We start from the raw sequence: 13,843 nt of genomic DNA on the forward strand, positions 1-13,843 counted from the left end.
GCTGCTGGTATCATCCGCGGCGTCCGCCATGGCGGAGGCGGTGGAGTAGGCGGAGCAGGCGATTGGGGAGGGGCGGGCGCGGGGGCAGAAGGCGCGGAGCGGGGAGGAGGCGGGGAGGAGGGAGAGGAGGCGGAGGGCGGGGAGGGGGCTGGTAGGGTTCCGGGCGAGGCGGCGGGCGGAGTGGGAGAGGAGGTGGGAGGCGCAAGTGAGCAGCGTGGGAGTCATGGCCGCCGCCAGGAGGAGGAGGAGGACGAGGAGCACGAGGGTGCTGCGCTGACGTGCCGGGCCCATCGCTCGGTCACACCACGTGTGGGCTTTGGATGGGCCGCCGCGGGAGAGAGATTATCCCCTCGGGGTTTTTGGACGGCGCACGCCACGCCACGCCGTCCTTTGTCAAAAAAAAATCTATATATTTATCAGAGAAGGAAAACTGTAATGAATATTCATCACACCTCAATCCACTTGTAATTACGTCACAGTTTGCACTCGAACTAAAAAGCTTCTAAACACACTTGTTTTCCACTCGGCAGGTCCAAACTTTGTACACTCACACAAACCTTTTGTTCGAATCGTATGGTTATAATTAACGGCGGCATGGGAATAGGCTCTTCTTTTGCAGGTAGACATATATAGGCTTTTTATCAGCGGCATGAGAAACAGCCCAACTTTGGAGGCACAAACCCTCAGGATTGACAAAGTCACCATAGGCCTCGCTGTCGACATAGGCGGGGTATCGAACGTACTAGGGCTTCATCCCTTGTTGGGTTAGGCTTGGGATACAGTCATATATTGTTCCTAACTACCAACCTTTACTTAGTTCCTCGATTGAATACAACTAGTTTTCGAGAGTGGTGTGCTGACACATGAGAGCGCGAGCTCCTGGTTTTTAAATGTGTTTTAAACATGTTTTGAAATGTCAAAAAATTCCAAACAAAAACTTGGCGCGTATATCTCGATATTGTACATGCTCACAAAAGTCGTTTCGTGAAAAACCGACAACTTATGTGTCGCGTCTCACCTGTGAAGAAGACAAAATCTGGTTTTAAAAATGCTTTTCACAAGACAAGACATCCTTTTGTCTTTTTTACACAAGCCACAAAAAATATCGGTTTTCTCCGAAACTTGATATGCAGACATATAATGTCGAGATGTATACGCCAAATTTTTGTTTGGAATTTTTTCACACTTTGAAAAAAAAATCGCATGCATGAGCGCGCGCTCCCGGGAGCACCAACGGATTTCCGATGCCCACCCACACAAGGTTGTTGCAGAGGATAATATAATATCGAAATGCCATGTGTGATTTCTTTTTTACTTGAAACAAGATTAAAGTTTCATAAATCGTCAATTGCTCAACCAGATTTATTTTTTTAATGGTTTTTGTTAGATAATAATAATAATAATGGAGCCTTTTCCATTGTTGGCCTAACGCTTTACTGTTTCACCATTAGTTGTGGATTTCATACCTTGGTAAGTTGGAATACATACATTCCGTGGATTGCCATGGAATTCATTCAGTTTTGATTTCACCATGCAACCAGCACACGCATCACGCATGTACATGGGATTATCTCGTCAGTGAGAACTCAACAGAGGGGGGAGGAGGACTGGATTAGCAAGCTAGCAGACTAGCACCGATCAGCAGCACGGCACACGCCGGCGCCGTGACCGACCGTTGCTACCGCATGGGCATGGCGGCGATGGCACGGCTGCAGAGGCGGGAGACGTCCGAGGGGCGCACGGGCTTGATGAGGAACTCCTCCGCGCCCTCGTCGAGGCACCGGCGGATCCTGGTGGGGGAGTTCTCCGACGACATGATCACCACCGGGATGCCGCGCAGCTCCGCCGACTCCTTGACCCGCTTGAGCAGGTCGTAGCCGGTCATCTCCGGCATGCAGTAGTCCGTGATGATCAGCTGCACGCTCTCGTGGCCCAGGCTCAGCACCTCCAGCGCCTTCTTCCCGCTGTCCACCGTCGTCACTGCACAAATTAGGAAGAAGTTTCAGTTCAGTTCATTCAAGGCTCATTTCTTCTCCGTTCAGATTCAGTCATGGAATGGGATGAGGTGGTACCTCTGTACTTGGAGCTGCGGAGGAGCCTGGAGATGACGACGCGGTCGACAAGGCTGTCGTCCACGGCCAGGACGTGCGGCGGCTCCTGCACCGTCGTCGACATCGGGCAGAGGCAGCAGAAGGGGATGGATGAAGGTGATGCCTGTTGATTTGGTTGACAAGTAAGTGGCTTAGCTGGGCAAGGTGGCAACAGGAAGCAGCGGTTTTATATATACAGGGGCGGTTAGCGAGGGGCCGTCCCACGGAGTAGAATAGAACCCCAAGAAAAGGAGGCAATGCAAAGTACAAAGTACAGCAAGAAAAAACAAAGGGATGAGATCTAACCAAATCCGGAGAGCCGGTGGCGCAGCGCTGGCCTACGCGAAGCAGAACAGAATACTATCCAAACCAATCAATAATCCCCAAGTTTTGTAATTCGATTCCCGGGTCCCCAGATTATACTAGTACATGTTGCACATGCCGCAATTGAGCCGAGCACTGTGACCCCAGGGCCAGGGCAGATGATGATGATGATGATCAGCACCCTCATCTGATTAAAAATGCCAAGCATCAGGCAAGTCAAACGCAGGTGTGAGTGATTAGGAGGATTAGGGCGCTAACTAAACAACCTCGCTCGATCTCATCCGCTCCGTTCCTGATGACTCACCGGTTATCGCTTGGTTTTCTTATGCTCAAACCTAAACAAGATCCAGATCCTGACTAGTATACTGATTCGGTAGGCTGATCTCTAGACAATGGGCATGCATGCTTGCTTCACTCTCATGATTCCATATCGCGCTAGTTGGTTGCCTAATTCGGATACATCTCAAAGAGCCGGGCAACTTTGCTAGGTGCACTGTCTCTTGTTTCGGCCAACAAAAACTATGGCCCAAACACTGAACCTGTCCTGTCGACCGTTCCAGGCCGAGCAAGGAAGGGTTAAGGTAAGCAATGTAAGGCGCTGAAATCGGAGACAGAGTTCAAAAGAACCTTTAAGACAAGGTTTGTGCATCATATATCTACCCCGGCCACAGCCTATGTTGCCCACCCAACAGCAGGTGTACTAAACCATCCACGTCGCGAAGAGTAACTAATTCTGGAGCACCACAGAATAATGTTTGTGATCACGCACGAACTGTGCACATTCAGCATATAATTAAGAAATAGAGCATCTTTCGGATCATTAGTTTTTGTGCGCGGCAACTACTGCCCCCACCCCGACCCTGCTCCAATATTGAACTGGCAGAAGCGTGCAATAATTCGCGGGGCAACCAAAGATATAAGAGCCCAGAGATTCTGAAACATGATGTCTGACCTGAAGAAGCCCATTTTTTAAACTCGTGGGAGTCAGTTCCTCTGCATCTGGACTGCCATTCAGAGTGCCCGCATCCATGCTCCAGCGGATGGCGTGTGATGGCAACATGGCTGGTCGCGGAAGGGGGATTGGTACCGCTCATCGATCTCGGGAGCTGCACAACTTTTATTTCTTTCCGGGGTATTTTACTGGCTCATATTCAGAAGCGTACAGGTGTTAGCTGCCCATGCACGAGCCGCTGCTCCTGCGTAAACATCAAAAGAACAGAAGCAATAAGGTCAACTCAAGAGAAACACAATTCAGCTGTTGCTTCTGGTAAACATAAGAACTACAAGGCTAAATGTCAACCATGTGATGTGGTACATGCACTCAAATGAAGATGGTACAAATTTAGGACCTGAAAAATATAATCTACAGGAAAACTGATGCAATATACCGAGTTTGTGGCACATTGCTTACTATCAGAGTCCTTCAACTCCGAGGGCACCTATTGTGGGTTTGCATTAGAAAAATATACAAACTCAGACTACACTGCCTGCATTACAAGACACATCTTTCATCAGACAGATGGCATCATGGAGCACATGAGGTCCCTGATTTCAGGCTGTTCACATCAAGCATTACCATCCAAAAGATTTAATGGGTTGACATACAGTTAACCACAGCACTACGTGAGATTGACAAAAAAAATTAAAGTTTGGGATCGATACTCTATGCAAGTCAACCATGTCACTGTGATCTGAAGCATCTACCATGATCCGCCGACCAAAAACCACGAGATTGTAACAGTTCATTGACAGCTGGTGGCATGAACGCAATGATGCACAACTGAGAGTTAATCAATCAAAGTGCATTGTATCAGACAAGTACTGACAAATCAGACAAGCCTCATTAAACACGGTTCATCTACAGCGAGTGGTGACAGGCTGACAGTTCTCAGGATATCCTATCAATCACACAAATCACAGAAATACACCCAAATTTCATATATATGACAAGTAGACAAACTAGTTTGAACCGAACTATAGTTTACTAGATCTTATCAGAAACAAGATAGTATCACACATCTTGTAACATGAGATGCAACAATTTTGAGTTACCAAATGTAGTATCTCCGATGGGGTTGTCTCAGGACATGGATGCGATGGTCTTCACAGAGAGCCATTGTTTGACTGATAAAGAACTGCAACACAATAGTTATGTACAATAGCTGCAGGACAAATTTATAATGAAAGCCTCGGTAATTCATAAACCACAAAAAATAGCAATAATTATTGAAGAAATAAAATTGGAATGCATATGAGTATATGAAAAAACTAGGGAAAATATTTGACAAGATATATGATGTACCAACTTGAAGTGCACTAGCAGAATCACTCGCTTTTACTCATTACCGAAATCAAAACAGAAACTTCTGTTGTAAAATTCCAATGCTTTAATACCCTTCAACTCATACAAAATAAGGCACCAAATGAGGCACTCATGCAAAGTACCACTGCCTAAAGAATATCACACTATGACATATTATACATGGGCTACTGATGGCAGTATATTTACCCAGATATACAGAGCTATACAACTTCAATCCAAACTAAAAAACAAAGAGAGAGAAAACTATGAAAGAGCCTTATCTTTCATCAAATCCTCGATTCTTGACGGCAAAAGGCAAGAATTAGGACATTTCCACTCCAAGCGCAAGCAACTCAATCCAGAGGCGATTCCTGTTCTTCACCTCAAGATGATGATTTTGAGAACTCCCGTATTACTTTGTACAAAAACTCCATGTATTGGACTTCTTTCCCTCGTCCTCTGAGCACACGAAACTAATAAAGAACAATCTCCAATCTCCAGTATTAGAAGCTTTACACAAAAGAAAAAGAACCAGCTCCAGTCGCAAGCTTTTAGATGCTCTTGTGAGGTTACTCAGTAGTTGACCATTCTACTGAAACACATGCAGCCTTATCATTTGGTCTGCTTCAAAATATCTGTAGCAACAGATGAAGGTAGAGGAGCACTAAGAGTTTCAGTATCATCATCAACTGACTGGGTGTACTGCAAGTCAGCTAGTTCAGATACAATACTGCTCCCAGTGCTATGACTGATTGTGACTACTGGTTTCCTCTGCAGAAATTATATCAAACCAGTAAGCAGAGTTCAGTTACCTTGTTCAATCATGATTAAAAAAAATCATACAACTCACCTCAATAAAGAAGATACAAGTTCAAAGCAGCATCTGAGGGAGTGCTACTCACCTCATGGTCGTCATCCAAATCTTCGACAGTCTCTTTCATGACCTCAGATTTACTGTCTTTTGGTTCCTTATCCTTGAGCAGAACTGAAGAATAAGAGGCGTCAGCTAATAAAGATCCAGTTTCATTTTCTCCAATGAAGTGACAGTACAGATTCGATGAACACACACATATATATAGCTGTACTGTCTAATAATCGATAAAGAAAGGTTATTGAACTGGTTCCTTTTTATTTTTCACTTTGAATAGCACTGTCACTATTTTCATACCACTCTTTCCTATTTCTAGTTCTAGACTTATGTAAAACATATAGGACACTATCTTAGCCAAGTGCACTATGAGTGAGTGCAGATTGTTCTATGTAAAACCACTCATTTCAGATCCAGATATTTCTAAGCAAGGCAGCATAGCAAATAACAGCAATAACAAGGATCTATTTCACAGGCATTCACCTTTTTCCCTTCCAGCGTCTATAGGCAGTTCCTGGGGCCGAGGAGCCTCCATGAAGCTGATGTCATGACGAGATGAAGCGGAGCTGGAATTACCATGATTTGAGCTACTTGATTCTTCAGTATCAACCTCATATGGGGAGATAGAATTAACTGGATTTTCATCTTCTGGCTTGAAAGACCCTTCTTGAAGACTAGGGAGACTTGTTGTGTCGGTCTGTGCAGTATGCATAACAGAACCTGAATTGTTAGGAAAATCCTCAGCATTGTCATCGCCATCTAGAGATATTAATGTCCCCTCGAAACTGAACATGCCATCGTAAAGTATCTCAGATGATGATCTCTCTGCGGCTTGAAGACTCTCCGCCACAGTGACATCTGGAATATCTAGGGACCCTGAATTGTCATAGTGATATTCAGAACTGGCTTCCTCAAAACCCAACATGGTTTCATCTTGTTGCTGAGTTCCTTCGTGAGCAATGCCACAAGGTTCTGCCAAGTTGGCCTCTGTAGAATACAAGGATGACTTTACACCGTCTAAATCATTTTCAGTTTTCAAACCCTCTGGACAAACCAAAATCTCCTCAGAACTTAAGGGGTCCTGAGATTCAGGTGATACTTTTTCGCTGAAGCAATGGTTCTCCGGCATGTGAGGAAGATCTGAAGCATAATCATCAGCCAAAGAATTTTTGACTTCACTGATATCTTCAGGAGACATGTAAGCCTTATGAAGAGTTAAATCATCTTCATCTTCCAAAGCTACAGTTGATGTTCTCTCACTATCTTGAGGATCGTCAATTGTATTGGTGAAATAGTTTTCAGCATCGTCAGCCTCCTTAGGGGACATGTGGGTCTGCTCAAACATAACATCATTTTCGAGTTGAGGCTCAGAAAAAAACTGACCACTTTGCAATGTTTCAAATGCATCAACCACCGGAGCAAATGAAGAGGATGATAAGTCCAAGTGTTGATCTGATTGTGTCATGCCATTGATTACATCTGGAGCTACAAAAGAGTCCACAAAGTTTGAAGAAACTTCATGCGGTGAATCAGCAGTTGTTTCATCAGCAATATTAAGAGTTTCAATCATGTTGGTCTCCAGGATAGATTCATCAGTCACTGGGTTGTTTGTGTTATTTTCTGTACTGTCCATGTTATGAAATATCACACGGTTCCTCTCATCAAAGCTTAAACCACGATCATTGTCCGGTTCAGAAGATGTTCCACTTCTGAGAGATTCCAGCATGTTGATCTCTGAAACACATGAAGATGACCTGGAATACAGCGAAAATATTTCAGAGTTTATACCCTCATCTGAAGATGTGTGGCTTCCCTCGAGAAGAAAATTAGTGTCCTGCAGTGTTTCAGATGGAGCTTGTTCCTGGTCGTGAAGAGATTGAAATCCGTTGATGTCTGGGATGGACTGAGAAGGTTCAGAGTTGGCTGCCAAATTTTCTGCAGTTCTAACCTCATCAAGCAAGATGGAAGTCTCTAGAGAAGTCAAAGCTATTTCATCTTCAGGCATAGAAAGTCCTCCCTCACCAGCAAATGGTGCTTCAACTGTCACTTTATCATGATTGACCTCACCTGAAGATAGGAATGTTCCTTCAGAATGGCAAATGCTTTCATGTGGTGGCTCAGGCCATGCTTCCTGACCAGCTTGAGAAGCTTCCTTTACACTGGTGTCCGGAATGACCTGAGCAGATATTGAATTACTTGTCAAATTTTGAGCGGTACTATCATCATCTGGAGAGGCGAGAACAAGGTTTGGATGGTCACATGCTGCCTCGTCTTCTGATTCAGAGAAAACTTCCTCGACGACTCCATGAACTTCGGTCATCTTGACCTCTTCACTGCATATCAAAAGTTCTGATGTAGCCAACGCATCTTCAGCAGTATCAACTACAAGTGGATCCAGAAAAGGCTCCTCCAAATTAAAAGGTAGGGCCTTCTGCTCCTGTAAGTGCAAGTCAGACGTTTCATCCTCGTGTAAGTCCCCGCCCCCCTCTGAAAGTAACTCTGAAGATGCAGAGTAGTTTAATTCAGGACTGACTGTAACAAAGCTAACAATCTCTGGAACATCCGTTGTCTTGGCAACTTCACTAGATAAAGAAAACTCTGATGTTTCCAAGCACTGATCAGTAGTACTGACCACAGGCGCAGCTTGTAAAGGTTCCTCCTCCAAATTGATGAGTGTCTCATTCTCCTCATTTGTGTTTAATTCGTGTGCTTCTTTCTCCCTAGCATCCTCACCACCCTCCCCAACAAACTCTGGAGAGGATAAGAGGCTCGACTCAGGACTGACCTTAATATAGCTGACACTTTCAACAACTTCCCTTTCCTCATTCTCTTGATTGTACAAAGAGAACTCCTGAGTCTCCCTGCAGTATTCAGTATTATTGACCGCAACTGGGGATAGCAAAACTTGCTCCTCCAAATTGAAGGGTGTTCTGATTTCCTCTGGTACATGGAACTTGGAAAATTCATTCTCCTCAACTCCCACATCATGCAGCTCTGGTTGAAGGCTCAGTTTAGGACTGACTATATCAATGTCAACAATAGCTGCACTTTTAACCTCATCCAGGCAGATGGGAGTATCTAAAGAAGCAATAGACATTTCATCTTCAAACTTAGAAAGTCCTTCAGAGGGTGCAGCATCTTCCACCACATTGGCATATGAATTTGAGTTGCTTGAATAGACTTCATCATTATTGATCTCCGCTGAAGATAAGAACATTCCTTCAGAATGGCGAGTGCTTTGGCATAGTGGCTGAGAAAATGCTTCCTGGCCACCTTCAAGAACTTCATTTAGGTCGCTGTTTCGAATGAATTTCACTGGCATTGAATCAATAATCAAATTTTGAGTGTCACTATCATCCTCCGAATCTGTGACAGCAAGCTTTTGATAGTTAAATGCTTCCTCGCCTTCTGACTCAGAAAAACCTTCCTTGACAACATAATGAACCCCTGTTATCTCGACGCCCTCAGCAGTATCAGCTACAGGTGAATCCAGAATAGGTTCCTTTTCAAAATTAAAAGGTAGGCCATTCTCCTCCAGTATGTGCGAGTCAGACGTTTGATCCTCCTTGAATTCTTCATTATATTCTCCAAGTACCTCTGGAGATGGTGGGTACATCGATTTAGGATTGGCATCTTGAATGCGTAAAGAGACATCTGAAGTTTCCAAGCATTGTTCAACAGTACTGGTACTGACCATAAGCGGATCTTGTAAAGCTTCCTCCTCCATGTTGATGAGTATAGCATTGTCCTCCTTTGTATCTAATTCACATAATTCTTTCTCGGTGGCATCCTCAGCACTCTCCACAACCAACTCTGGAGAAGATAAGAAGCTCAACTCAGGACTGACATTGATAAAGCTGACACTTCCAGCAACTTCCATTTTATCAGTCTCTTCTTCACCACATACAGAGAACTCTGGAGCCCCGGGGCAATTTTCTATATTACTGACTGCAAGCGAGCACGGTAAAACCTCCTCCAAATTGAAGGGCGTCGTACTCTCCTCTGGCATATGGAACTTGGACGATACTATCTCTTCAATTCCCTCGCCAAAGAACTCTGGATAGCTCTCCATGTCAGGAGTGATTGGCAGCTCCTTGTCATTGACTGCATACAATGTAGGGCTCTCCATTGGAGTCAAAGAATAGATTTCGTCATTATTGATCTCCCCGGGAGATAAGAACATTCCTTCAGAATGGCGAGGGCCTTGATGTAGCGGTTCAGAAACTGCTTCCCAGCCACCTTCAAGAGCTTCATTTATGTCGGTGTTTGGAATAAATTGAACAAGCATTGAGTCACTTATCAAATTTTGATTTTTACTATCATCAATTGAAGAAGTGACAACAAGATTTGGATTATTAAATGTTTCCTCGTCTTCTGATTCAAAAGAACCTTCCTGGACAACATCATGAACTTCTGTTCTCTCGACATCCTCAGCAGTATCAGCTACAAGTGAATCCAGAATAGGTTCTTTCTCAATGTTTAAAGGTAGGCCATTCTGCTCCGGTAAATGCAAATCAGACGTTTTATCCTCCTTCAAGTCCTCATCACCTTCTGCAAGTAACTCCGGAGACGCTGTATACATTAATTCAGGAGTGGCTGTAACAAAGTTTATAATTCCAGAAACTTCCCCCGCCTTGGTATCTTGAATGCATAAAGAGACATCTGAAGTTTCCAGGCATTGTTCACTAGTACCAGTACTGACTATAAGTGGACCTTGCAAAGGTTCCTCCTCCATACTGATGAGCATAGTAGTCTCCTCCTTTGAGTTTAACTCACATAATTCTTTCTCAATGGCATCCTCAGCACTCTCCACAACTAATTCTGGAGAGGATAAGAAGCTTAACTCAGGACTGTCATTAGTAAAGCTGACACTTCCAACAACTTCAATTTTTTCAGTCTCTTGACCGCACAAAGAGAACTCTGGAGTCCCCAAGCAATGTTCGATATTACTGACTGCAGGTGGACACAGTAAAACCTCCTCTGAGATGAAGGATGGCGTACTGTCCTCTGGTGTATGGAATATGGACGATTCTGTCTCGACTCCCTCGCCAAGCAACTCTGAATAGGTCCCCATGTCAGGAGTGATTGGCAGTTCCTTGTCATTGACTGCATAGGGAGTAGGGCTCTCCTTTGGAGTCAAAGAATACATATGCAACACTTCTGACTTGTGTGGATCAAGCAATGCTTCCTCCCTGACACCTTCGGGAGGCAACATTTTCAAGGTTTCTGATGCAGGTAGTACCAGACCAGACAGGTCAGGGCTGAAGTCATTTAAGCTATTATGAGCAACAAAGTCGTCTGGTGAAGATGCAGGGGAGCGTGAATCGTCTCCGTCATAAAAATTATTATGAGAACCAACTGGAGATATGGGATTCTCCTTGCTGGAATTGGAACGAGTTTCCACAATGTCCCATAATCCATCAAACCCTTCTTTGTCACCATCTCCTTCAGACAATTCTTGAGGGGTATCTGCAGGTTGAGCATGCATGCTGCGGCAATCATCAAAATGATACGAAATAGTATCTTCAGTGGAAATAGGGACATGGACATGCTGATCTAAATGTGCAGAGACAGATGGCATTTCCTGTGTCTTTTCCACACTTCTTTCTATAAAACTGCTGCTGGTCATGTATGTTTTTGCACTTGACAATCTTCTCATCCTTAGTCCACCTGAGGGTGCTGATTGGAAATCCTTGCTATGACCCCAAGCCATATCTGCTCCATCATCATCTCTATGCTTAATGCTCGACTGGCGATGTTTCATAAGCTTAGCAGTTTGTGCTGCTGAATCAGTTCCAACCAGAGAATTACTAGCATCGTCCACATCATCACAGTTCTGCACCAGCAAACAAACACCAATTATGTTAACTAGAAGGACGATGTCAGAAGAACAGGACTAAAAGGCAGTGGTGGATTAAAACTATCTGCAGAACATTAGGTTGAAACAAACAGACAGACCTGGACATTGTTTTGGTTGTCCCGGTCAAACTCCCCTGGTTCACACTCAGTTCGCTGCTTGTCCTCTTGAAGTCTTTCAAGCGTTTCCTTGTCCTTGAGGTCAACTGAATCCCTTGGTTCACACTCAGTTTGCGGCTTGTCCTCTTGAAGTCTTTCAAGTGTTCTTTTGTCCTTTAGGTCAACTGCAGAGCAAGATTAGCTGGGGTCACTCAGGAGATACTTGTCACGAACGCATTATCAGAACATACAAGGCACTCAATTTTAGCGGTTTGGGAAGATTTTGCTACTCGGACTTAAAAAAAAACAAGTCTATAACTCCACATTGGGTGATTTGTGACCAGGGAGGAGTGGACAACTGCTTTAGAACTAGCAGCATCATTCATATGTTCTGGGTGCATGCACGAACGAATGTCGAAATCCAGATATGAAACAGGAAGCGAAAATTATTACGCATTCTGGTGAAGCGGACGAAGGCGGCGTATATGAGCGTGGCGAGAGCAGGGACCGCAAGCACCGGCAGCACCTGGATGGGCTGCCTCCAGGTCAGACTCCGTCTCCTCGCCCTCCAGAACGCGTAGATGAATACCAGCACCTGCTCAATGCAAAAGACAAATGAACAATCAGTACGAAGCCAAGCGCCGAAACAGCGAACATGTAAAATACCGCAGCCTATTATCACTGTCACAAACAGGCAAACATGCATAAATTGTTTCTGAAATAACAAGAACAGAACAGATTGTCCATTCTAGTTGAACAGGTGTAAATTGTTTCTGAACATGGAGTAGTTAAAAGTTTGAAACAAGCAAGAACATCACAGACTGTGCAGTCCAGTTGTCCGATGAATACTGAATTAATGATCACTGAATAACTCTGGTTTCTAGTTTAGTTTGTCCAAAGAAGTGGAGACGAATTGCTCCAGCAAATTTCAGCGGTAGGTACTGCTGGATTTCTCCAGCCAAAAGTAAGAAGTAAGGACTCATCCGTGATCGCGGGCAGCAACGACCGCTTGATTTCGCTTGCGCATACAAGCAACCACCTGAAGCGCCCCCCTGCCTCCGTCCCACCTGAACCAAGCTCTCTTGGGAGAGAGCCAGAGCAAGAGCTAGCTCACCTCGAGGTTGAAGGAGACGAAGGCGAGCTTCCGTCCGACCCGCCGCGCCGCCGCGGCCCGCCTCGCGAGGCGCGACCGCACGGTGGACTCCTCCTCCTCCCCGTCACCGTCTTGGGAGGCCTGGCCCCGGCGACGCCAGACGGAGGCCGCGGCGTGGAGGCGGGACCAGACGCCGGAGAAGAGCCCCGCGGGCGCGTCGTCGCCGGCGGCGGCCATGGAGTTGGTCGGCGGGCCGATGGTGGGAATCTGGAGTGGAATTTTGGCTGGCTTCTGACCAATCAGAGACGTCGTCGCCCACCACCACGGCTGCACTACGCCACCTTCCTCTTTCTTTTCTGCCTTTTTTTTTGCTTTTCTTCTTTTAGCTGGCAAAAAAATTATTAGCTCACGTATAAGGTGAGCAGCTAAGCTTTGATTCGACTTGAATAATTTATCACTCCCTTCGTTCAGTTTCAGTTTTGGAAGTCATTTCAGACAAATTAAAAATGAACTGCTTTGCACACTGTTTGAAATGTCTTTAAAGCCTTATAAAAATGAAGAAAGCATTTTTTTTGACACCATGAATAATTTATTACATGATTTAGTTTTTGTTCTTGTTGCTCTATCACTTGATTTTTTTTCTATTTTTATTTACCTAATATTTCGCCAGGCTAAAGCTGACCGTGTGCATGTAGGTCGTGTGGTGGCGCATCATCTTTTCTTTTCAGAAAAACTTTCAATCTATTCATCTTCAATTATGGCAGATCCAAATCCGTAGACTATCTAGCGATGATTACAAGTACCGAAGCGAGCCGAAGGCGCGCCGCCGTCATCGCCCCTCCATCGTCGGAGCCGGACACAACTTGTTGTAGTAGACAGTCGGGCAGTCGTCGTGCTAAGAGCATCTCCAGTCGAGCCCCCAACAAGCTCTCCCCAGACTATTTTTTCGCGTCGGTGCACAAAAAATGGCTCAGCCGCGTCCCCAGAAGCCCAACTTTCGCCGGCTCGGGCCGAATTCGGCGCCGGCGGAACCAGGCCGAACCCGGCACGCTGGGGGCGCTCTGGGGCGCCGGGCGAAATGGTTCTGGCGCGAAAGAGCCGCAGGCCCGCCGAGTCTGCAACACTCGCCTCGTCATCCTACGAATGCCTCGGTTTCCCGCGGGAAATCAATGCTAAGACTGTCGGCGGTCAGCCTTCCATTGATTCCTCAC

The 13,843-nt window shown here is 45.3% G+C and overlaps 3 protein-coding genes across 5 annotated transcripts in view; all 3 read right to left on the minus strand.

Moving 5' to 3' along the window:
* Positions 1–306, minus strand: part of LOC123129189 (probable cytosolic oligopeptidase A) — a 6,033-nt gene extending 5,727 nt beyond the window's left edge. The window contains exon 1 of the mRNA XM_044549427.1: positions 8–306. Coding sequence (XP_044405362.1) covers positions 8–291 — 284 coding nt within the window. The 5' untranslated portion in view covers positions 292–306. The remainder of the gene's footprint in view (positions 1–7) is intronic.
* Positions 307–1,390: 1,084 nt separating this feature from the next.
* On the minus strand, positions 1,391–4,688 carry LOC123129192 (two-component response regulator ORR3). 3 transcript variants are annotated; one of them, XM_044549430.1, is made up of 4 exons: positions 4,467–4,688; positions 3,367–3,610; positions 2,073–2,214; positions 1,391–1,980 (listed from the first exon to the last, which is right to left on the minus strand). In XM_044549430.1, the coding sequence occupies exons 2-4, from the start codon at positions 3,472–3,474 to the stop codon at positions 1,679–1,681; spliced, it is 552 nt and encodes a 183-aa protein (XP_044405365.1). In that variant the 5' UTR covers positions 3,475–3,610; positions 4,467–4,688; the 3' UTR covers positions 1,391–1,678. The 3 variants fall into 3 exon arrangements, with proteins under 3 accessions (XP_044405365.1, XP_044405364.1, XP_044405366.1); XM_044549429.1 differs by having other exon boundaries at positions 3,367–4,482; XM_044549431.1 differs by lacking the exons at positions 3,367–3,610; positions 4,467–4,688 and adding an exon at positions 2,397–3,358 and having other exon boundaries at positions 1,392–1,980.
* Positions 4,689–4,763: 75 nt separating this feature from the next.
* Positions 4,764–12,993, minus strand: LOC123129191 (uncharacterized). Its single transcript, XM_044549428.1, has 6 exons — positions 12,654–12,993; positions 11,993–12,134; positions 11,543–11,724; positions 6,068–11,420; positions 5,619–5,701; positions 4,764–5,487 (listed from the first exon to the last, which is right to left on the minus strand). Exons 1-6 carry the CDS (start codon positions 12,867–12,869, stop codon positions 5,329–5,331), a joined length of 6,135 nt encoding a protein of 2,044 aa, XP_044405363.1. The 5' UTR covers positions 12,870–12,993; the 3' UTR covers positions 4,764–5,328.
* Positions 12,994–13,843: the final 850 nt, after the last annotated feature.

Source organism: Triticum aestivum, chromosome 6A (genome assembly GCF_018294505.1).
Source record: "Triticum aestivum cultivar Chinese Spring chromosome 6A, IWGSC CS RefSeq v2.1, whole genome shotgun sequence".
In the NCBI taxonomy this organism is placed as follows: domain Eukaryota; kingdom Viridiplantae; phylum Streptophyta; class Magnoliopsida; order Poales; family Poaceae; genus Triticum; species Triticum aestivum.

Coding starts and splice junctions, on each gene's coding strand:
- LOC123129191 (XM_044549428.1), bottom strand. CDS start 12,869: ATGGCCGCCGCCGGCGACGACGCGCCCGCGGGGCTCTTCTCCGGCGTC. Junction 5,702..6,067: donor AGACGCTGGAAGGGAAAAAG/GTGAATGCCTGT, acceptor CTTATTCTTCAG/TTCTGCTCAAGGATAAGGAA. Junction 5,488..5,618: donor ATTTGGATGACGACCATGAG/GTGAGTAGCACT, acceptor TAATTTCTGCAG/AGGAAACCAGTAGTCACAAT.
- LOC123129192 (XM_044549430.1), bottom strand. CDS start 3,474: ATGTTGCCATCACACGCCATCCGCTGGAGCATGGATGCGGGCACTCTG. Junction 2,215..3,366: donor TAAAAAATGGGCTTCTTCAG/GTCAGACATCAT, acceptor CCAAATCAACAG/GCATCACCTTCATCCATCCC. Junction 1,981..2,072: donor CCGCAGCTCCAAGTACAGAG/GTACCACCTCAT, acceptor TAATTTGTGCAG/TGACGACGGTGGACAGCGGG.